At 38.8% G+C, this 24,098-nt stretch overlaps 1 protein-coding gene, 2 long non-coding RNA genes and 4 gene segments (V, D, J or C); 3 read left to right on the top strand and 4 right to left on the bottom strand.

Moving 5' to 3' along the window:
• Nucleotides 1-1,242: 1,242 nt before the first annotated feature.
• LOC134881818 (immunoglobulin lambda constant 1-like) lies at nucleotides 1,243-2,805 on the bottom strand (the record flags this gene model as incomplete). The annotated part of the segment is given in 2 exon segments: nucleotides 1,243-1,846; nucleotides 2,682-2,805. Coding segments are annotated over 2 exon segments (447 nt in total), but the record flags the coding sequence as incomplete, so codon positions are not given.
• A 4,262-nt stretch (nucleotides 2,806-7,067) lies between these two features.
• Nucleotides 7,068-12,357, top strand: LOC134881820 (uncharacterized). Its single transcript, XR_010168081.1, has 2 exons — nucleotides 7,068-9,765; nucleotides 9,858-12,357. It is a non-coding gene; the product is annotated as an uncharacterized LOC134881820 (long non-coding RNA).
• Nucleotides 10,684-13,159, bottom strand: LOC134881817 (Ig lambda-2 chain C region-like). The segment is given in 2 exon segments: nucleotides 10,684-11,263; nucleotides 12,139-13,159. A coding segment is annotated over 1 exon segment (312 nt).
• A 164-nt stretch (nucleotides 13,160-13,323) lies between these two features.
• On the top strand, nucleotides 13,324-16,297 carry LOC134881819 (uncharacterized). The gene is made up of 2 exons (XR_010168080.1): nucleotides 13,324-16,031; nucleotides 16,124-16,297. It is a non-coding gene; the product is annotated as an uncharacterized LOC134881819 (long non-coding RNA).
• Nucleotides 13,821-15,695, bottom strand: LOC134881816 (Ig lambda-2 chain C region-like). The segment is given in 2 exon segments: nucleotides 13,821-14,400; nucleotides 15,274-15,695. A coding segment is annotated over 1 exon segment (312 nt).
• A 645-nt stretch (nucleotides 16,298-16,942) lies between the features above and the next one.
• The window catches only part of LOC134881813 (Ig kappa chain V-III region MOPC 63-like), a 30,691-nt gene continuing 23,535 nt past the window's right edge, over nucleotides 16,943-24,098 (bottom strand). The window contains 2 exon segments of the V gene segment in view: nucleotides 16,943-17,522; nucleotides 18,397-18,434. Of these exon segments, the coding sequence occupies nucleotides 17,203-17,522; nucleotides 18,397-18,434 (358 nt within the window).
• On the top strand, nucleotides 19,225-23,295 carry tspan37 (tetraspanin 37). Of its 2 annotated transcripts, none has more exons than XM_063909385.1 (7): nucleotides 19,225-19,438; nucleotides 20,635-20,826; nucleotides 20,898-20,972; nucleotides 21,096-21,194; nucleotides 21,624-21,776; nucleotides 21,873-21,956; nucleotides 22,186-23,295. In XM_063909385.1, the coding sequence occupies exons 2-7, from the start codon at nucleotides 20,656-20,658 to the stop codon at nucleotides 22,261-22,263; spliced, it is 660 nt and encodes a 219-aa protein (XP_063765455.1). In that variant the 5' UTR covers nucleotides 19,225-19,438; nucleotides 20,635-20,655; the 3' UTR covers nucleotides 22,264-23,295. The 2 variants fall into 2 exon arrangements, with proteins under 2 accessions (XP_063765455.1, XP_063765454.1); XM_063909384.1 differs by lacking the exon at nucleotides 19,225-19,438 and adding an exon at nucleotides 19,500-19,947.

The raw sequence follows: 24,098 nt of genomic DNA, 5'->3' as shown, positions 1-24,098 counted from the left end.
AGTCCACAGGGAGATGTGGCCTCTACTTACTCCCCCTCATCTCTCCCTCTCTGTTTCACAAGGACAGGTGTCTGTTTGACTTCTTAAATGTTCATTTGCATGATGTTAATGCTTCACTGCTCCTCACAGTTTTAAGGTCTTGTGTCACGTAGAGTCTGAACCGTTTTCATGCACTCATACTGAAACCTGCATCGAGATCATGTTGTCAGTAACTCTGCTCGTCATGTTGGGCTTTCTGTGTCAGGGTGAGAGACTTTGAAAATGTATCCTCTAAAATGATAGGAGTAATGTATGTGTGGTACAATGTGTGTCTTTTCTTTTCATGATTTCATCCATTGTGCTTTGTCTTTAACTGTTTCTCATTATAATTTAAACTGCTGCTCCATGTTGTTGGTTATCTAACATTTCACTTCTCATTTCAGAATCTTCTGCCAACAATTTTCTGACTCAGACTGACAAATCCAAGTCTGTTACTCCTGGAGGGACTGTGACCATCAGCGCTACAGGGAGCTCTAATATTGGTAGTGATCTCAGTTGGTATCTTCAGAAACCTGGACAGGCTCCTAAACTTCTTATATACAAAGCATCAACTCGCTTCTCTGGAACTGATTCTAAATTCAGTGGTAGTAGATCTGGTACTGACTACACTTTAACCATCAGTAATGTTCAGGAGGTTGATGCAGGAGATTATTTTTGTCTGGGTGTACACAGTGCTGGGGTGTTCACACAGTGATTTAGAGGCGTACAAAAACCTCCTTCAGTCTGAAGTGAAAGCGTCCTGCTGCAGCTGCAGAGGGTTGGTGAAGAGACTGTGAGGAGGATAACTGCTCCAGTGAACACAAGAGTCATCAAGCAGAACCACAATGAATCCAAGTACAGCTGAAACACACTCACACTCACTCTACAATACACTGATTAAACTATATTATTGTCATTCAATTCAGTCTCTTTATGAGAGAGCTGGGAGCTTGTTCAACTAAAGCCACTGATATCAAAATATATTTACCAGTATCTTTATGAATGGCTGTAAAAACAATAAATGATATTACCACGGTCCAAACATACGCCACAAAATGTAAATCACTTTAATCCTCATTTAAAAAAAACAAATCTAGTAATTTACACTCCATATTCCCAGAGTCATTTAAAATTATATTAATATAATAACAGGTTTAATACTGAAGGTGTTAAAACGTCTTTTTCACAACAAACATATTATTACAGAAATACAAAGACACTGGCTCATTTTAATCAACATTTTTATTTGATGATGGTTTAATGTTCACGCCACATTTTAGATGAATGATGAGTTTCTCTTGGAGTGAAACAAATAGAGTTCAGTTTAACTTGTAAGCTGATGAACATAAAGGAGAATATGCAGGATGTGAGGATCAGAAAGCAACACTAAAACACTGAATAGAGACAACCTTGCAGGAACCTGTGAGCAGAGGAGATGTGTATCTTCATGAAGATCTCTATCAAAGAAGCCGCATCCTTTCCAGACAGGAAGTGATGCTGCAGCTCTACTCTGAGCAGCGGGCAGGGTCCAGGCTTTCAGTGACAGGGCTCTGTCCACTCAGACTGGCCTCACAGTTCACTGAACCCGCATTCCTCCAGCGCTCTGCAGTGAGGCTCAGGGTGCTGCTCCAGCTGTAGCGGCCGTCGCTCCCCAGCACCTCCAGGCTGTTGGACACCCCGGAGGAGCTGCTGCTGCCCCCCACCTTCCAGCCCAGCGTCCAGGCTGAGGGGAAGCCCCCGCTGGCCAGACACACCAGGGTGCCACTACCCTGCTGCAGCTCCTCTTTGGAGGGGGGGAGGACACTCAGGGTGGGCCGCTGCACACCCACTGGAGCAGAGAGGGAGGGGGGAGAAAAAAGAAAGAAATTAGAGTGAAGTCTTGATGATAAAGAAAAGTAACAAACTGGTGTTTTCTTATATTTCATCAAATAAAACAGAATAACTTGTGCTGCTGTTCCTCTCATAAATCACTCAGGATCAGACCACCAGACACATGACTCAAGGGTAAATGACTAAATTTGATTTGTGTAAAGTGTAAAAACTAAAGATGTTCGTTGATATTTATTATTGAAAACATCTTCATATGTGTGATGATGTCCTTTAAACTGACAGAGCTGAATGTCTCAAGTGAAAACAGTTCAAACCTTTATCATCTGTCTCTTTCACTTCCTTTTCACTACATGTAAAATAAATGAACCGTGAACACGACGACAAGCTGCATTAACTGATAAAATCACAAGCGTGTTTAAAATGATTCCACATTTAATTTTAAGTCAACAAACTAATTGAAAATTTAATAGAAAATAAAGAAATAAAGTAAATATTTTCAACAATAAATGTAAAACTGTAAATGGAGAAGAAGTCAAATCTTACTTTGAAACATTTTAGAGTATAAAGTTATCACGATAATTAAATACAATATAGAAAAATAAATCACTTATTTTACTTTTTAATACTTTATCTTACTTTCAAAAATGTATTTGTTTGCAAAAGCCAATTAATATAGATGTCTGCAAAGCTTCTCTTCAGATTGTGAGATGAACTCAATAAATAAATACAAAATAGCAAAAACTAAAGAATTGTTAAATCGAGTCTCATTTAATAATCGATAAAAGTTATATATTTTCTACATGTTGTATAAAATGTAAATCTCTGGTACTTACAGTCAACGATGAGTTTGGTTCCTCCACCAAAAGTCCACCACAGTGATACAAACTCATTAAGTGGCCGTACAAAAACCTCCTGCACTGTCAACAAGCATGTATCCACTGAGAAAACTCTCCTCTGTTACTAATAACAGAGAAACATGTCTATAGTTTTTAAATCAACAAAGCTTTTATAAGGATATGGATGAAATTTCTGGAAAATTCATGATTATTTCATTCATTTTCTTCACTTTTCTACACCTGGAAGAGAAATGATTACAGTCTCCTAAACAAGTTATTTTCTTTTAGTTTCATATTAGTTTCTACATTTAATGAACTTGATGCTTTTAAATAATAATTATTTACACATTTATTTCAAACAGAACTGAAATACGTTATTTATCTACAGTAAAGTAGATTAATGTCAGACAAACAGACATATCATACCAACCACAGCAAACACAAACTTAAATCCTCAACTCCACTCCTGATATAAATATGTTCTTCCATTAAGATGATAGATGGTGTAAATCCAGACAGTTTTCCTCATGATTTTGTGTCCCACGTTGCCTTCAGTGTGCTGAGAGCAGAGAAATCATTTCCATAGAGAGGAGGCTTTGCATCGTCAGCTGATCCTCCCGTGAACTGAGAAGGTTTATAGTCCTGTGAGTTCAACACTGCAGGACCCACATCTGTCAGTCAGCAGAAACCACCAGCACCATGACTCTCATCACCATCCTCATCTGGACGCTGGCCTGCTGCTGTTTCACAGGTTCCTTCACTCAGCAACATTTCAAACATCATGTGCTGCCTTTCCTCTCCTTTATTTCTGCTGATAAATTAATGATCTGTTTTTGTGTTTAGGATGCAGCGGTCAGGTGACTGTGACTCAGCCTGCAGTAAAGACATCTGCTCCAGGATCCACCGTCACTCTCACCTGTACAACCAACAAAGATGTTCACTACTATTCTTCGTATGGTCATTATATGTTCTGGTATCAACAGAAATCTGGACAGCCTCCAAAGCTCCTGATAAGATTTGCAAGCACACGTGAATCAGACACGGAACCTCGGTTCAGTGGCAGTGGAAGCGGCTCTGACTTCTCTATGACCATCACTGGACTGAAGGCTGAAGATGCAGCAGTTTATTACTGTCAGAGTTATCATTGGATAAACAGTGCTACTGTGTTGACACAGTGATTTGTAGTCATACAAAAACCTCCCTCAGTCAGACTGCAGAGACACTGAGCTGTTACAGCAGGAAGCGACTGCAGCTGCTGAAGAGGAAGAGACTCTGATACAGACCACTGAACACAGAGCTGACAGGAACCTCACCAAGCACTATTCACTTTATATTATTAAATATTCATATGGTTTGAATGAGATTAAACCCAGTTCAAAACACAATATATTTAAAAGCAAATCAAACACGAACCTCATTGTGATCTCTGCTTCCCCAGGTAGAACCACAAAAGTTCTTTAGCTTTTCTTCAACATGTCTTCACTCGGTGTTCAGTGGGAGCATCTCTGGCATTATTATTTCATCGTTCTTATAAGATAGTGATTAACAATAACACGGATCAATCTAATGAAGTCCTTACATTGTTAGTGACCAACTGTTTCCTGTAAGGTTTTTTGGGTAAAAAAATGTAAACTCAAAACCTTATCCACATCCAAGAGATGTTTAATTTGATCATGATTTGACCCCTGACCTCTCCTGAGTCCACCAGTGTCACAACAGAGGCATTAGGACTAACAGAACATGTTTAGAAAAAGTGAATCTCATATATTATACAGATTAATTTCACACAAATGGATTATAATAAAATAATTGTTTTAATCTTGATGATTACGGCTTAAAGCTGATGAAAACCCACATTTCAAAAGAGCAAAAAAAAAGGATTTTAAACAGAAATTTCGGCCCTCTGAAAGTACGTTCATGTCTCTTCCCTCAGTGCTTGGTTGGTCCTCCTTTTGCTCAAACGACTGCATCCATGTGGCGTGGCATGGAGGCGATCAGTCAGTGACACTGCTGGGGAGCGATGGAAGCCCAGGTTGATTTGATAGCGGCCTTCAGCTCATTTGCGTTGTTGGGTCTTGTGTCTCTCATCGTCCTCTTGACAATACCCCGTAGATTCTCTATGAGGTTCATGTCAGGTGAGTTTGCTGGCCAATGATTCACAGTTTATCCATGGTCATCGAAGCAGGTTTTGATACTTTTGTCCGTGTGGGCAGATGCCAAGTATTGCTGTAAAAAGGAAATCTGCATCTCCATAAAGCTTTTCAGAAGAAGGAAGCATGAAGTGCTCTAACATTTCCTGGTAAATTAGCTGCATTGACTTTGGACTTAATAAATCGGCAGTGGCTCAGTCTGCAGGGGCTTTGACTTGTATCCGAAGGTCGCTGGTTGACATCCTGATGGGTCCAAAAAATAAATGAATACATAGTGTCAGCTGGTGGCTGGAGAGGTGCCAGTTCACCTCCTGGGACACTGCTGAGGTGCCCTTGAGCAAGGCACCACACCCTGAAACTGTTCCCTGATGCCGGGAACAGGCTCTGCTCTGCCACATCTCCTGTCTTCATGTGGCTGTGATTCTGCATGTACTGTATATCCTCTGTGTGTGTGCATGTATATCCTCTGTGTTTGTGCATGTATATCCTCTGTGTGTAATGTCCTCCCTGTGTAATGTGTGAAATTTCCCTGTGAGGGATTAATAAAGTATGTCTTCCTCCAGACTAAGGGACATTTATTTCCAAATGAAATGCAAAATGTACTTTAATCTGAAAAGAGGACTTTACACCACTGAGCAAGAGACCAGTTCCTTTACTCCTTAGCCCAGGTAAGACGCTTCTGAAATTGTCTATGGTTCAGCAGTGGCTTGACATGAGGAATGTGACACTTGTAGCCCATGTCCTGGATACGTCTGTGCGTGGTGGCTCTTGATGCACTAACTCCAGCCTCAGCCCACTCCTTGTGAAGCTCCTCAAGTCTGCGGTCATCTCTGTTGCGTGTGCACCTTTTCCTAGCACCCTTTTCCTTCCACTATGGTTAAGCTAGGATACATAACTCTGTGAACAGCCAGCTTCTTTAGCAATGACCTTTTGAGGCTTGACCTCCCTTTGGAGGGTGTCGATGACTGTCTTCTGGACAACTGTTAGGTCAGCAGTCTTCCCCATGATTATGTAGCCTACTGAAGAACATTGAGGAACCATTTGAAGGCTCAGGAAATCTTTGCAGGTGTTTTGAGTTAATTAAATGATTAGAGTTTGACACTGTGAGTCTACAACATTGAACTTTTTTCAGTCTTGTAATACTGAGTTTTGGGTTTTCATTAGCAGTTAGACGTAATCATCAGGATTAAAATAAACAAACACTTGAATTAATTCACTTTGTGTGAAATTAATGTATATAATACATGGGTATCCCTTTTTAAACAGAATTACTGAAATTCAACTTTTCTACGATATTCAAATGAATTGAGATGTACCTGTACATTGATGATGAAAAGAGCTAAAGGCTGAGTACAGATTCAATTTCACATCAGGTTGTTAGAAACCTGGACAGCCAGCAGAGGGCAGACTGCAGGGACAATATGAAGCACAGAGGCCTGAGGTAAACTGAATAGACAGAAACAGCAGAGAGTTGAGGACAGAAAGTTTCTACATGTTCTTCATGAGTCCACAGGGAGATGTGGCCTCTACTTACTCCCCCTCATCTCTCCCTCTCTGTTTCACAAGGACAGGTGTCTGTTTGACTTCTTAATGTTCATTTGCATGATGTTAATGCTTCACTGCTCCTCACAGCTTTAAGGTCTTGTGTCACGTAGAGTCTGAACTGTTTTCATGCACTCATACTGAAACCTGCATCGAGATCATGTTGTCAGTAACTCTGCTCGTCATGTTGGGCTTTCTGTGTCAGGGTGAGAGACTTTGAAAATGTATCCTCTAAAATGATAGGAGTAATGTATGTGTGGTACAATGTGTGTCTTTTCTTTTCATGATTGCATCCAATATGCTTTTTCTGTAACTGTCTTTAATCACAATTTAAACTGCTGCTCCATGTTGTTGGTTATCTAACATTTCACTTCTCATTTCAGAATCTTCTGCCAACAATTTTCTGACTCAGACTGACAAATCCAAGTCTGTTACTCCTGGAGGGACTGTGACCATCAGCGCTACAGGGAGCTCAGATATTGATGATGATCTCAGTTGGTATCTTCAGAAACCTGGACAGGCTCCTAAACTTCTTATATACAAAGCATCAACTCGCTTCTCTGGAACTGATTCTAAATTCAGTGGTAGTAGATCTGGTACTGACTACACTTTAACCATCAGTAATGTTCAGGAGGTTGATGCAGGAGATTATTTTTGTCTGGGTGATCATGGTGGTGGCGTGTTCACACAGTGATTTAGAGCCGTACAAAAACCTCCTTCAGTCTGAAGTGAAAGCGTCCTGCTGCAGCTGCAGAGGGTTGGTGAAGAGACTGTGAGGAGGATAACTGGTCCAGTGAACACAAGAGTCATCAAGCAGAACCACAATGAATCCAAGTAAAGCTGAAACACACTCACACACACTCTACAATACACTGAGTAAACTATATTATTGTCATTCAATGCAGTCTCTTTATGAGTGAGCTGGGAAAGTTAGACCTTGTTTAACTTTGGAAATGATATCAAAACATAATTAACAGTATCTTTATGAACGGCTGTCCAAAGGAATTAATGATATTACCACGGTCCATACATACGCCACAAAATGTAAATCACTTTAATCCTCATTTAAAAAAAACAAATCTGGTAATTTATACTCCATATTCCCAGAGTCATTTAAAATTATATTAATATAATAACAGGTTTAATACTGAAGGTGTTAATACGTCTTTTTCACAACAAACATATTATTACAGAAATACAAAGACACTGGCTCATTTTAATCAACATTTTTATTTGATGATGGTTTAATGTTCACGCCACATTTTAGATGAATGATGAGTTTCTCTTGGAGTGAAACAAATAGAGTTCAGTTTAACTTGTAAGCTGATGAACATAAAGGAGAATATGCAGGATGTGAGGATCAGAAAGCAACACTAAAACACTGAATAGAGACAACCTTGCAGGAACCTGTGAGCAGAGGAGATGTGTATCTTCATGAAGATCTCTATCAAAGAAGCCGCATCCTTTCCAGACAGGAAGTGATGCTGCAGCTCTACTCTGAGCAGCGGGCAGGGTCCAGGCTTTCAGTGACAGGGCTCTGTCCACTCAGACTGGCCTCACAGTTCACTGAACCCGCATTCCTCCAGCGCTCTGCAGTGAGGCTCAGGGTGCTGCTCCAGCTGTAGCGGCCGTCGCTCCCCAGCACCTCCAGGCTGTTGGACACCCCGGAGGAGCTGCTGCTGCCCCCCACCTTCCAGCCCAGCGTCCAGGCTGAGGGGAAGCCCCCGCTGGCCAGACAGACCAGGGTGGCACTACCCTGCTGCAGCTCCTCTTTGGAGGGGGGGAGGACGCTCAGGGTGGGCCGCTGCACACCCACTGGAGCAGAGAGGGAGGGGGGAGAAAAAAGAAAGAAATTAGAGTGAAGTCTTGATGATAAAGAAAAGTAACAAACTGGTGTTTTCTTATATTTCATCAAATAAAACAGAATAACTTGTGCTGCTGTTCCTCTCATAAATCACTCAGGATCAGACCACCAGACACATGACTCAAGGGTAAAAGACTAAATTTGATTTGTGTAAAGTGTAAAAACTAAAGATGTTCGTTGATATTTATTATTGAATACATCTTCATATGTGTGATGATGTCTTTTAAACTGACAGAGCTGAATGTCTCAAGTGAAAAGAGTTCAAACCTTTATCATCTGTCTCTTTCACTTCCTTTTCACTACATGTAAAATAAATGAACCGTGAACACGACGACAAGCTGCATTAGCTGATAAAATCACAAGCGTGTTTAAAAGGATTCCACATTTAATTTTAAGTCAAGAAACTAAAAATAAAGAAATAAAGTAAATATTTTCAACAATAAATGTAAAACTGTAAATGGAGAAGAAGTCAAATCTTACTTTGAAACATTTTAGAGTATAAAATTATCACGATAATTAAATACAATATAGAAAAATAAATCACTTATTTTACTTTTTAATACTTTATCTTACTTTCAAAAATGTATTTGTTTGCAAAAGCCAATTAATATAGATGTCTGCAAAGCTTCTCTTCGGATTGTGAGATGAACTCAATAAATAAATACAAAATAGCAAAAACGAAAGAATTGTTCAATCGAGTCTCATTTAATAATCGATAAAAGTTATATATTTTCTACATGTTGTATAAAATGTAAATATCTGGTACTTACAGTCAACGATGAGTTTGGTTCCTCCACCAAAAGTCACCCACAGTGATACAAACTCATTAAGTGGCCGTACAAAAACCTCCTGCACTGTCAACAAGCATGTATCCACTGAGAAAACTCTCCTCTGTTACTAATAACAGAGAAACATGTCTATAGTTTTTAAATCAACAAAGCTTTTATAAGGATATGGATGAAATTTCTGGAAAATTCATGAATATTTCTTTCAATTTTCTTCACTTTTCTACACCTGGAAGAGAAATGATTACAGTCTCCTAAACAAGTTATTTTCTTTTAGTTTCATATTAGTTTCTACATTTAATGAACTTGATGCTTTTAAATAATAATTATTTACACATTTATTTCAAACAGAACTGAAATACGTTATTTATCTACAGTAAAGTAGATTCATGTCAGACAAACAGACATATCATACCAACCACAGCAAACACAAACTTAAATCCTCAACTCCACTCCTGATATAAATATGTTCTTCCATTAAGATGATAGATGGTGTAAATCCAGACAGTATTCCTCATGATTTTGTGTCCCACGTTGCCTTCAGTGTGCTGAGAGCAGAGAAATCATTTCCATAGAGAGGAGGCTTTGCATCGTCAGCTGATCCTCCCGTGAACTGAGAAGGTTTATAGTCCTGTGAGTTCAACACTGCAGGACTCACATCTGTCAGTCAGCAGAAACCACCAGCACCATGACTCTCATCACCATCCTCATCTGGACGCTGGCCTGCTGCTGTTTCACAGGTTCCTTCACTCAGCAACATTTCAAACATCATGTGCTGCCTTTCCTCTCCTTTATTTCTGCTGATAAATTAATGATCTGTTTTTGTGTTTAGGATGCAGCGGTCAGGTGACTGTGACTCAGCCTGCAGTAAAGACATCTGCTCCAGGATCCACCGTCACTCTCACCTGTAAAACCAACAGAGATGTTGCAGGTTGCGGTGCTGGTCAATGTATGTTCTGGTATCAACAGAAATCCGGACTGCCTCCAAAGCTCCTGATTAGACATGTGAGCATTGTTCATTCAGGAGATCGGTTAAGTGGCAGTGGAAGCCGCTCTGACTTCTCTATGACCATCACTGGACTGAAGGCTGAAGATGCAGCAGTTTATTACTGTCAGAGTATTCATGTTATAAACAGTGCTAATGTGTTGACACAGTGATTTGTAGTCGTACAAAAACCTCCTTCAGTCAGACTGCAGACACACTGAACTGTTACAGCAGGAACCGACTGCAGCTGCAGAAGAGGAAGAGACTCTGACACAGACCACTGAACACAGGGCTGACAGGAACCTCACCAAGCACTAAAACACATTCACACTAATATGTTGAATAAAATACATCTTACAAATCTAACACCACATTATATTACATTCCCATTTACAGTCAGCTAAAGAGAGACAGTGGTTTCCTGATTTCACATTCGAATCATGACTTCAGACTCAAATCAAATTGATCCCATAGTCAGTTATTTGTTCATCATTTATCATTTACTTTTCTTTAATACTGTAATGATTTGTTTACCAGTTCAATAAGGAGAAACATCAGTATTCACATGTTAAGAACCAAAGCTGTTTCATTTTCCACAGAGAGGAATATCACTTTATGTTTTAAATCCATTTAATTTCTTACTAATACAAAAGAAAGACCAAACACATCATCATGATATTTATCAGTGAAAGCTTTATTAGGAAAATGATGAATCATCAACATGACAGTTACTAAGCACGCTCACATCTCTGCTGAGCTTTACACATTACTCTCTAAGTTGTTGCTGTCCAACACTTTACAGCAGTGTTGTTCTCTGCCACACAAAGCTTTAGTTTCCTCTACAAACAGTAAAACTCATAATGATCAGAGCAGTATGTGTTCCCCCTGCTCCCCCCGACACACAGCTCCTGTCCTGGGCTTCAGCCGGCCCCTCTAGCCCTCACACTGGCTCCTGTGGAGGGACTGGGTCTGGCTGTGGTCATGATGGAGGACCTTGCAGGAGTATAGATCTCCTGACAGCCAGCGCTCCTGGCTCAGGCTCAGGGCGCTGCTGCTGCTGTAGCGTCCGCTCTTCTCCTCCTCCGAGCTGCTCAGCACCCCCTCTGTCACCGCTGTGCCGTCCACCTCCCAGCTCACCACGGCTCCCTGAGGAGAGTAGCCGGACAGCAGGCAGGCCAGCGTGACCGAGCCCCCAGAGAGCTGCTCAGAGGAGGGCGCCAGAAGGGAGACCGAGGGCCTGACCATGGAGCCCGCTGCAGGGGAGAGCAGAAACACAGAAGGAGCAGATTAACTTCCACTGCAGGACAGACACTGAACCTGAGACAGAGTTGAAACAGGACAGAGATACTGTGGGTCAGCTGTGTGCATGAAGCTGTGATCACAAGAGGAGCTGAGGCATGGGAGAACATGAGGGTTTAATATATCAAATAAAACGGTGATACTTGATATCATTTTGGCATTTAAAATAATGAATCTTTTACTTTGGAACTCATCAAAAGTCCTTAAGAAGTTTATGAAAGTTTGCATCATAATGAAGTGTTAATGTTAAGATCATTATATGAAATCCTTCATCTCTGCTTTACAATGTTTGAGAATAATTAACTAATCTCTGCAATAATTTACTGTTGAGAAAAACAACATGTAACTTCTTATAGAGTTGAAGACTTTGTCATCTGTTTGTTTCACTTCCTTTTAACCTCTTTTAAATTAACGGACTGTGAACACAAACTGAAGCGACTCTGAATGAACAAAAATAAACATTAATTTATTTTAACGGCTCCTCAGAAGATTTGATATGAAACACAATGTTAAAATATCTAACCATTAAAATGCAATTTACAATGGGACTGTTTTTATTTTATGACAGAGCAACTATTCTTTGGTAAATGGTAAAAATGTGTTTATATCTTATTAAAATTGTACATATAATTCACTGTAACATCTTCTTTATATGAAAATCAAACAAATTTTGCTCAATGTTTTTCAATTCTTCAGCTATGCTTTATATCAGTAAAAAAATATCAACTTTATTTATATTATTTTAAATAATTTCCTGATTTGTCATATTCTAAAGCTAAAGTAAATGTAAGGTTTATAGTGTTAGAAAATACAATTATCTGGTACTTACATTGAACGATGAGTTTGGTTCCTCCACCAAAAGTCACCACAGTGATACAAACTCATTAAGTGGCCGTACAAAAACCTCCTGCACTGTCAACAAGCATGTATCCACTGAATATACTCCCTGATCTTACATTAAACAAGAAAATGTATAATTTTTAAAATAAAAAAGGCTATGTAAGGCAATGGATGGAATTTATTATGTAAATAAATATTATTTATTTCATTTTTCTTCACTTTTCTAAACCTGGCAAAGAAATGATTACATTCTACTTTAAACAAAGTCCATATTTTTTTCGAGTTTATATTCCTTTCTACATGTTTTAATGAACTTGATGCTTTTAAATAATAATTATTTACACATTTATTTCAAACAGAACTGAAATACGTTATTTATCTACAGTAAAGTAGATTAATGTCAGACAAACAGACATATCATACCAACCACAGCAAACACAAACTTAAATCCTCAACTCCACTCCTGATATAAATATGTTCTTCCATTAAGATGATAGATGGTGTAAATCCAGACAGTTTTCCTCATGATTTTGTGTCCCACGTTGCCTTCAGTGTGCTGAGAGCAGAGAAATCATTTCCATAGAGAGGAGGCTTTGCATCATCAGCTGATCCTCCCGTGAACTGAAAAGGTTTATAGTCCTGTGAGTTCAACACTGCAGGACTCACATCTGTCAGTCCGCAGAAACCACCAGCACCATGACTCTCATCACCATCCTCATCTGGACGCTGGCCTGCTGCTGTTTCACAGGTTCCTTCACTCAGCAACATTTCAAACATCATGTGCTGCCTTTCCTCTCCTTTATTTCTGCTGATCAATGAATGATCTGTTTTTGTGTTTAGGATGCAGCGGTCAGGTGACTGTGACTCAGCCTGCAGTAATGACATCTGCTCCAGGATCCACCGTCACTCTCACCTGTAAAACCAACAGAGATGTTGAAGATTGCGGTGCTGGTGAATGTATGTTCTGGTATCAACATAAATCTGGACAGCCTCCAAAGCTCCTGATAAGTGATACAAGTCAAAGTGAATCAGACACGGAACCTCGGTTTAGTGGCAGTGGAAGCGGCTCTGACTTTTCTATGACCATCACTGGACTGAAGGCTGAAGATGCAGCAGTTTATTACTGTCAGAGTTATCATGAAATAAACAGTGCTGATGTGTTGACACAGTGATTTGTAGTCGTACAAAAACCTCCCTCAGTCAGACTGCAGACACACTGAGCTGTTACAGCAGGAACCGACTGCAGCTGCTGAAGAGGAAGAGACTCTGACACAGACCACTGAACACAGAGCTGACAGGAACCTCACCAAGCACTAAAACACACTCATACTAATATGTTGAATAAAATACATCTTACAAATCTAACACCACATTATATTACATTCCCATTTACTCTAAGCTAAAGAGAGACAGTTGTTTCTTGATTTCACATTCGAATCATGACTTCAGACTCAAATCAAATTGATCCCATAGTCAGTTATTTGTTCATCATTTATCATTTACTTTTCTTTAATACTGTAATGATTTGTTTACCAGTTCAATAAGGAGAAACATCAGTATTCACATGTTAAGAACCAAAGCATTTAATTTTCCACAGAGAGGAATATCACTTTATGTTTTAAATCCATTTAATTTCTTACTAATACAAAAGAAAGACCAAACACATCATCATGATATTTATCAGTTAAAGCTTTATTAGGAAAATGATGAATCATCAACATGACAGTTACTAAGCACGCTCACATCTCTGCTGAGCTTTACACATTACTCTCTAAGTTGTTGCTGTCCAACACTTTACAGCAGTGTTGTTCTCTGCCACACAAAGCTTTAGTTTCCTCTACAAACAGTAAAACTCATAATGATCAGAGCAGTATGTGTTCCCCCTGCTCCCCCCGACACACAGCTCCTGTCCTGGGCTTCAGCCGGCCCCTCTAGCCCTCACATTGGCTCCTGTGGATGGACTGGGTCTGGCTGTGGTCATGATGGAGGACCTTGCAGGAGTATAGATCTCCTGACAGCCAGCGCTCCTGGCTCAGGCTCAGGGCGCTGCTGCTGCTGTAGCGTCCGCTCTTCTCCTCCTCCGAGCTGCTCAGCACCCCCTCTGTCACCGCTGTGCCGTCCACCTCCCAGCTCACCACGGCTCCCTGAGGAGAGTAGCCGGACAGCAGGCAGGCCAGCGTGACCGAGCCCCCAGAGAGCTGCTCAGAGGAGGGCGCCAGAAGGGAGACCGAGGGCCTGACCATGGAGCCCGCTGCAGGGGAGAGCAGAAACACAGAAGGAGCAGATTAACTTCCACTGCAGGACAGACACTGAACCTGAGACAGAGTTGAAACAGGACAGAGATACTGTGGGTCAGCTGTGTGCATGAAGCTGTGATCACAAGAGGAGCTGAGGCATGGGAGAACATGAGGGTTTAATATATCAAATAAAACGGTGATACTTGATATCATTTTGGCATTTAAAATAATGAATCTTCTACTTTGGAACTCATCAAAAATCCTTAAGAAGTTTCTGAAAGTTTGCATCATAATGAAGTGTTAATGTTAAGATCATTATATGAAATCCTTCATCTCTGCTTTACAATGTTTGAGAATAATTAACTAATCTCTGCAATAATTTACTGTTGAGAAAAACAACATGTAACATCTAATACAGTTGAACACTTTGTCATCTGTTTGTTTCACTTCCTTTTAACCTCTTTTAAATTAACGGACTGTGAACACAAACTGAAGCGACTCTGAATGAACAAAAATAAACATTAATTTATTTTAACGGCTCCTCAGAAGATTTGATATGAAACACAATGTTAAAATATCTAACCATTAAAATGCAATTTACAATGGGACTGTTTTTATTTTATGACAGAGCAACTATTCTTTGGTAAATGGTAAAAATGTGTTTATATCTTATTAAAATTGTACATATAATTCACTGTAACATCTTCTTTATATGAAAATCAAACGAATTTTACTCAATGTTTTTCAATTCTTCAGCTATGCTTTATATCAGTAAAAAAATATCAACTTTATATATTATTTTAAATAATTTCCTGATTTGTCATATTCTAAAGCTAAAGTAAATGTAAGGTTTATAGTGTTAGAAAATACAATTATCTGGTACTTACATTGAACGATGAGTTTGGTTCCTCCACCAAAAGTCCACCACAGTGATACAAACTCATTAAGTGGCCGTACAAAAACCTCCTGCACTGTCAACAAGCATGTATCCACTGAATATACTCCCTGATCTTACATTAAACAAGAAAATGTATAATTTTTAAATAAAAAGGCTATGTAAGGCAATGGATGGAATTTATTATGTAAATAAATATTATTTATTTCATTTTTCTTCACTTTTCTAAACCTGGCAAAGAAATGATTACATTCTACTTTAAACAAAGTCCATATTTTTTTCGAGTTTATATTCCTTTCTACATGTTTTAATGAACTTGATGCTTTTAAATAATAATTATTTACACATTTATTTCAAACAGAACTGAAATACGTTATTTTTCTACAGTAAAGTAGATTAATGTCAGACAAACAGACATATCATACCAACCACAGCAAACACAAACTTAAATCCTCAACTCCACTCCTGATATAAATATGTTCTTCCATTAAGATGATAGATGGTGTAAATCCAGACAGTTTTCCTCATGATTTTGTGTCCCACGTTGCCTTCAGTGTGCTGAGAGCAGAGAAATGATTTCCATAGAGAGGAAGCTTTGCATCGTCAGCTGATCCTCCCGTGAACTGAGAAGGTTTATAGTCCTGTGAGTTCAACACTGCAGGACTCACATCTGTCAGTCAGCAGAAACCACCAGCACCATGACTCTCATCACCATCCTCATCTGGACGCTGGCCTGCTGCTGTTTCACAGGTTCCTTCACTCAGTAACATTTCAAACATCATGTGCTGCCTTTCCTCTCCTTTATTTCTGCTGATAAATGAATGATCTGTTTTTGTGTTTAGGATGCAGCGGTCAGGTGACTGTGACTCAGCCTGCAGTAAAGACATCTGCTCCAGGATCCACCGTCACTCTCACCTGTAAAACCAACAGAGATGTTTACTACCATTCTTCGTATGGTCATTATATGTTCTGGTATCAACAGAAATCTGGACAGCCTCCAAAGCTCCTGATAAGATTTGCAAGCACACGTCAATCAGACACGGAACCTCGGTTTAGTGGCAGTGGAAGCGCTCTGACTTCTCTATGACCATCACTGGACTGAAGGCTGAAGATGCAGCAGTTTATTACTGTCAGAGTTACCACAGTGGTGGTGTGTTGACACAGTGATTTGTAGTCGTACAAAAACCTCCCTCAGTCAGACTGCAGACACACTGAGCTGTTACAGCAGGACTGCAGCTGCTGAAGAGGAAGAGACTCTGACACAGACCACTGAACACAGAGCTGACAGGAACCTCACCAAGCACTAAAACACATTCACACTAATATGTTGAATAAAATACATCTTACAACTCTAACACCACATTATATTACATTCCCATTTACTCTAAGCTAAAGAGAGACAGTTGTTTCCTCATTTGACATTTGAATCATGACTTCAGACTCAAATCAAATTGATCTCATAGTCAGTTATTTGTTCATCATTTATCATTTACTTTTCTTTAATACTGTAATGATTTGTTTACCAGTTCAATAAGGAGAAACATCAGTATTTACATGTTAAGAACCAAAGCATTGCATTTTCCACAGAGAGGAATATCACTTTATGTTTTAAATCCATTTAATTTCTTACTAATACAAAAGAAAGACCAAACACATCATCATGATATTTATCAGTTAAAGCTTTATTAGGAAAATGATGAATCATCAACATGACAGTTACTAAGCACACTCACATCTCTGCTGAGCTTTACACATTACTCTCTAAGTTGTTGCTGTCCAACACTTTACAGCAGTGTTGTTCTGTGCCACACAAAGCTTTAGTTTCCTCTACAAACAGTAAAACTCATAATGATCAGAGCAGTATGTGTTCCCCCTGCTCCCCCCGACACACAGCTCCTGTCCTGGGCTTCAGCTGGCCCCTCTAGCCCTCACACTGGCTCCTGTGGAGGGACTGGGTCTGGCTGTGGTCATGATGGAGGACCTTGCAGGAGTATAGATCTCCTGACAGCCAGCGCTCCTGGCTCAGGCTCAGGGCGCTGCTGCTGCTGTAGCGTCCGCTCTTCTCCTCCTCCGAGCTGCTCAGCACCCCCTCTGTCACCGCTGTGCCGTCCACCTCCCAGCTCACCACGGCTCCCTGAGGAGAGTAGCCGGACAGCAGGCAGGCCAGCGTGACCGAGCCCCCAGAGAGCTGCTCAGAGGAGGGTGCCAGAAGAGAGACCGAGGGCCTGACCATGGAGCCCGCTGCAGGGGAGAGCAGAAACACACAAGGAGCAGATTAACTTCCACTGCAGGACAGACACTGAACCTGAGACAGAGTTGAAACAGGACAGAGATACTGTGGGTCAGCTGTGTGCATGAAGCTGTGATCACAAGAGGAGCTGAGGCATGGGAGAACATGAGGGTTTAATATATCAAATAAAACGGTGAAACTTGATATCATTTTGGCATTTAAAATAATGAATCTTCTACTTTGGAACTCATCAAAAATCCTTAAGAAGTTTATGAAAGTTTGCATCATAATGAAGTGTTAATGTTAAGATCATTATATGAAATCCTTCATCTCTGCTTTACAATGTTTGAGAATAATTAACTAATCTCTGCAATAATTTACTGTTGAGAAAAACAACATGTAACTTCTAATACAGTTGAAGACTTTGTCATCTGTTTGTTTCACTTCCTTTTAACCTCTTTTAAATTAACGGACTGTGAACACAAACTGAAGCGACTCTGAATGAACAAAAATAAACATTAATTTATTTTAACGGCTCCTCAGAAGATTTGATATGAAACACAATGTTAAAATATCTAACCATTAAAATGCAATTTACAATGGGACTGTTTTTATTTTATGACAGAGCAACTATTCTTGGTAAATGGTAAAAATGTGTTTATATCTTATTAAAATTGTACATATAATTCACTGTAACATCTTCTTTATATGAAAATCAAACGAATTTTGCTCAATGTTTTTCAATTCTTCAGCTATGCTTTATATCAGTAAAAAAATATCAACTTTTTTTATATTATTTTAAATAATTTCCTGATTTGTCATATTCTAAAGCTAAAGTAAATGTAAGGTTTATAGTGTTAGAAAATACAATTATCTGGTACTTACATTGAACGATGAGTTTGGTTCCTCCACCAAAAGTGTACCACAGTGATACAAACTCATTAAGTGGCCGTACAAAAACCTCCTGCACTGTCAACAAGCATGTATCCACTGAATATACTCTCTGATCTTATATTAAACAAGAAAATGTATAATTTTTAAAATAAAAATGCTATTTAAGGCAATGGATGGAATTTATTATGTAAATAAATATTATTTATTTCATTTTTCTTCACTTTTCTAAACCTGGCAAAGAAATGATTACATTCTACTTTAAACAAAGTCCATATTTTTTTCGAGTTTATATTCCTTTCTACATGTTTTAATGAACTTGATGCTTTTAAATAATAATTATTTACACATTTATTTCAAACAGAACTGAAATGTGTTATTTATCTACAGTAAAGTAGATTAATGTCAGACTAACAGACATATCATACCAACCACAGCAAACACAAACTTAAATCCTCAACTCCACTCCTGATATAAATATGTTCTTCCATTAAGATGATAGATGGTGTAAATCCAGACAGTTTTCCTCATGATTTTGTGTCCCACGTTGCCTTCAGTGTGCTGAGAGCAGAGAAATCATTTCCATAGAGAGGAGGCTTTGCATCGTCAGCTGATCCTCCCGTGAACTGAGAAGGTTTATAGTCCTGTGAGTTCAACACTGCAGTAGGCTACTCATGGCATTGACTTCTGTATGACCATCACTGGCCTGAAAGTTACCACTACTTAAACAGTGCTAATGTGTTGACACAGTGATTTGTAGTCATACAAGGAACCGACTGCAGCTGCTGAAGAGGAAGAGACTCTGACACAGACCACTGAACACAGAGCTGACAGGAACCGTTACCTCACCAAGCACATTCAGCACTCGATAATGCTGAATATTCCTCCAGTTTATGTGTATTGTTAAGGAATCTTTTGAAAAGCAGTGTTCTAAAGGATTCCTTCTATATCCATGTAATTCATACATGATTGTAAAATAATATACATCAAAAAGAAGAAGAAGAAGAGTAATTGATACTTCTCCAATTTCACAAAGGTACGTTTTTGAATGTTATACATTTAATGTTAAAGGCCATGTTTTTGTGTTACACTGTATGTTGTCAGTTCTCTTTTGGCAGTTATTTTTGCTTAAATTCACAAGAGGGCAGTGCTGAGTAACAATACCCTCAAAAAGAATCACTCTGTTACAAGCATTCAACAGCTTGCCTGAAAGCAGGATAAGCAAACCTACAGTATTCTACTAAAAACGACTCATTATGGAGGATTGCCGGTCCAATACCGTGGAGTGGGACAACTGCTGCCAGGAAATAAAAACGGAGAGCTTTCGTATTATCTCGCCCTTTGGGGAAGTTGATCTTTGAAACCAAAAAAATCACGTGCACCCAACCCTCCGCCTCTTTACGACTGATTGTATTTTCTGTACCTGCATCTGCTGCATGTTGTGTCGAATAATGCACACTAACTCTCGTTTAAAGTCTGAAAATGAGCGATCAGAGAAAAAACGCGTTTAAAACAATGCTTCAACTGACGTGCCAACTTCTCTGGGTATGTAAGACTCGTTTTTGTTTTCTGTCACTATATTGCCAATTCATATTTTTGCTTGATTCACTTATTATTATTATCAGTTATTTTTTCGTCTATTTGCGATAAAGCAAAGAGAAGGCTCCTTTTAAATAAGCCACATGACACAAGAGCGCGTGTTTGTGTGTGTGTGTGTGTGTGTGTGTGTGTGTGTGTGTGTGTGTGTGTGTGTGTGTGTGTGTGTGTGTGTGTGTGTGTGTGTGTGTGTGTGTGTGTGTGTGTGTGTGGGCTGGTGTTTTACAGGAAATAAGTAGAAGTGTGAAGGAACTAATTTCTTTTCATTTTACCTTTAACACCCTTTTTTAATTTCCTTCTTGACAATGTTACTCAGTCATACTGTAATAATTGAATAAGGTTATGTGGTGACTAAATTAGTTTTAAATTTGTTATTTTCAAGAAGGGTACTCTCAAAAGTTTATCTTAAACTAATTTCCCTCTTTCTCTCTTACTTTCCTTTCGGTTAATGCAGAACCATGAGATGTGATAAGATACCATACTCCCTTAAAGCATGACATTTATAATTAATTTCATTGGCCAGTACACTGCTGTTCGCAATGTAAATAAACACATATTAAATAATATTTCTGTATCAGCTTTGGCAGCTCACAGGTGTAGAAATATTCTGTCTTAATACATTTTTTCATTCACCAGGTGGTGGGGTTGGTGGTGGGCATGAGCGGGGTCTACCTGCTGATGAAGTACAAGCAGAACAGCTTATTTCTTTCTCCCAGCTACATCCCCCTGCCCGCTTTCCTCGCTCTTGCCAGCGCTGTGTTGATATTGGCCTGCGGGGGCCTCGGCTCCTTGCTGAGCATCCGAGATTCCACCTTTCTGCAGGGACTGGTAGGTGTATGTGTGTGAATGTATGAATCAGTGTTCGAACAACTGTACCTAATATTGTTTTTCTTCTTTAGTTTGTTTATCTACTAGTGTTGGTCTTTTGTCTGGAAAGTACAGCTTCAGCGTTGGCATTTTTTCACACTACAAAGGTATGAAAGTCACATAACAGTTCATGTGCACTGAACAGTTGATCTCTCATGACACTGCAGATAATTCTGGCAAAATGCATGTTTACGTTTTCTTCTGTGTCTATTGCTGTTTTTGTTGTTTAGCTGGAGTCAGAGTTAGCTCCTCTTAGTGGAGTGTTTCATAACTACACAGGCAGCAGCCAGGACCCTGACTCTCAGGCTGTGGATGCTACACAAGCAGAGGTGTGTTCATTCAAACTCATGTTAGCTGCTATGTGGGCATTCAATTCCCAAAGCATGTGTAAAATGTATAATAATGATGTATCACTACAACAAGTTTACTTTTAAAATCCACCAATGCAAAAGCACAGAAACGTAATCGAATGGCAAATGAAAATAACTCAACTTACCATCATGACAATTTGGTAATGTGTTGTTGTTTTTTAGAATTAATGTTCATTGTTAAACGGCGTACGGTTGGGAGGTTTTGTCTTGATTGACATGTGTCTTCAACTCCAATCATCTGTGACAGTTCGCCCTCCTTGGCTCCCTCTCACTCCAAAAACTTAACTATCTCAGATGTTTTGTCCAAACGAAACCCATCCCAATAACTTCAGTTAAGAAGACTTATGTTTGAAGTGATGGGGTATTTTGTTGTACGATTCCCATTAGTTGCAGTGCTGTGGAGTGCATGACTACAGGGACTGGCTGGAAACCTCTTGGTTTAACCGCACCGGAGGCCTCTTGGTTCCTCAAAGTTGTTGTAACTCTACTTTCACCTCCTGCAATGGCACTGTGGACCAACCGTGGCAGCTTTACGCACAGGTATAAACTCAGAAAACATCAGAAAAATCCAGCACGAATGTCTGATTGGACCCCTCTGTTTCTCTGTCTGTCTTTTCAAATGTGTCTCTCTTTCAGGGCTGCCAGGTGAAGCTGGAGAAGAACTTGCAGTTTGTGCTGAGATGTATCATCTGGGGCTCCCCGACTGTTTTTCTCGTGGAGGTGAGAAAGACAGCATTACTTTTATCTGCCTTTTTATTCTGAATATGCCTGATATTGAATGCACCCTGATTGAAAAACATGACATAGCATTAAAATATTGTTTTGCTTTTACAGCATATACTGAGCAAAGGTTCAGTATATACAACTTTTCAAAGCCGAAGTTGAATGCAGTCCTAGTGTTGCATTTAAAGTAATACCCCATTAACATTTCTTTCTTCTTACCATGCAGGTTGTTTTGTTTCTGACGATGGCACAGCTGATGACTGACCAACCACTCATAGAATATAGAATACTTGGCAAAAACTAAATTCACCGTTAAAGATGGAACTGCTTTGATCTTTGCACACAAACTTTCAAAATACATTATATGTCATATTCTAGTGTTGGTCTGGAACCAAATTATTATCGTGGTTATGTTATGGATTTTTCCTGAGCTGCAGAAGCCTGTGCTCTCCCACTACTAACTGTAGCTTTGGTCCACTACATAACAGCACACAAGCAAGTGACACAAAAGTAATGACATGTTTCTTTTGTTTAATGCAGTCTGATGTTTCTGAAACCAAAAAGATGAATACAACTCGGGACAGGGCTCTTTTTGCCTGTGCCCGTGTGGACACTCCAGTATAGCTTTATTGAACGAATGATGACATGTGGCATAATCGTTCGGATAATAAAGCAACATTTGTGTTTTCCAAGGTTCATGATCGCTGGTGTTGAAGCACTTTTTGATGCTGCTGTGTGTAACTTGTATTTGTTTTGAATTGCAACACAGGATTAATTTCTAAAGGGAAAATCAACTTAACCTTTGGTTAGCTCGAAGTGCTGTTGATCACACTTGCACAACAAAAAAATATTATCTGAATACTAATATTAGTTTGACACACATTTCACGTCTCATTCTGTACACTGTTCGTTCAGTGTCTCAATAAATGTTTTCACATAATTTAGTTTTTCTTCTAATCTCATTAAATCCAATACAAAAAACATTTAAATTGTTACTCATCCATGGCAAGAATTATTCTTGCTCATTTGATGAATGTGATGAAGACATAAATCACCTTAAAGCATTGTTTTAACACCAGACAAGAACATCATTAACTGTTTATAATATGAGCCAGGTTTACAAGTCTGTACCTTAGTTTAGCAAAATAATAATTGCTAAGTTACACAGACTTTCCATAAACATACTTGTCTTTACCGTGAGGGAAACATTCAAGTTAATGTATTTTGTTAAATGTTTGTGTTACACTCAGTCTGTTGCAATATAGTGAAAATACCTGATATAGATTTCCAGAGTCAGTGTGATACAGTTGAATAAAATAAAAAAGTCGATCCACTATCACTGTTTTGGTGGGATATATTTCTAAACAAACTGGATACAAAAAATTAAGAGACCACAGCAGCATTATCAGTTTCTCCAGTTTACTATTTATAAGTATGTCTTTGAGTTAAATTAATTTTATTGTATTCTATAAACTACTGACAACATTTCTCTGTGTTGGAATTCAACAGACACTGGAATGGCTGCCATACATGTAGAGATAAAGATTTAAGAAAAATGTGGATTTGTATTTACATTTTTTTCGGAGCTGTATGACAGCAACACATTGTGTAGCTTTATTCACAGTGCATGTTGACCATTTATTTTGCAACTGGAGTTTTGTAATTTAAGATGATCTTATTTAAGATAAATGGATTTGTTTTGTTTTACACTAAGAAGAAAATCTGCTTCCTATCAATTCTACAACTCTAAAAATTCTAAATTTCGAACATGCTGTTACAGTATGGTCTTGAAAATGTTCAACAAAAGCAAGAAAAACAGGTTTTCTTGTCAAAGAAAACAATACAGTTTAACTGGAAAAATGTATTTTAAAAAAACAGAACGATAGAACAAATTAAGGTGAGTTATTGATTATTTAGCAGGATAATAATGAGAATACATTCATATAATACATTAATAAGAAAATAATTATAAGCTACAGTATGTATTTTCTTATTACAACCATATCACAATCCTAAATCAAATATGTGTATATGTTTATTAAACTGATCAACGTTTAACATTGTTGTTGGGATTTCTTGTTTTAACAGTTTCTTTAATCAATTTGTGAACTCTTATCTGTATTGTCCTGTATTTCACTC

The sequence above is a fragment of the Eleginops maclovinus genome, chromosome 19, assembly GCF_036324505.1.
Source record: "Eleginops maclovinus isolate JMC-PN-2008 ecotype Puerto Natales chromosome 19, JC_Emac_rtc_rv5, whole genome shotgun sequence".
Taxonomy (NCBI): domain Eukaryota; kingdom Metazoa; phylum Chordata; class Actinopteri; order Perciformes; family Eleginopidae; genus Eleginops; species Eleginops maclovinus.
Note: the sequence above shows the minus strand (reverse complement) of the source record. Positions and strands in the feature narration are given on the sequence as shown.

What these genes read in the sequence shown, in the direction of transcription:
- tspan37 (XM_063909384.1), top strand. Translation starts at nt 19,885, where the DNA reads ATGAGCGATCAGAGAAAAAACGCGTTTAAAACAATGCTTCAACTGACG. An exon ending in CATTTTTTCACACTACAAAG is followed by an intron (nt 20,973 to 21,095) that starts GTATGAAAGTCA and finishes TTTGTTGTTTAG; the next exon opens with CTGGAGTCAGAGTTAGCTCC. An exon ending in CGTGGCAGCTTTACGCACAG is followed by an intron (nt 21,777 to 21,872) that starts GTATAAACTCAG and finishes TCTCTCTTTCAG; the next exon opens with GGCTGCCAGGTGAAGCTGGA.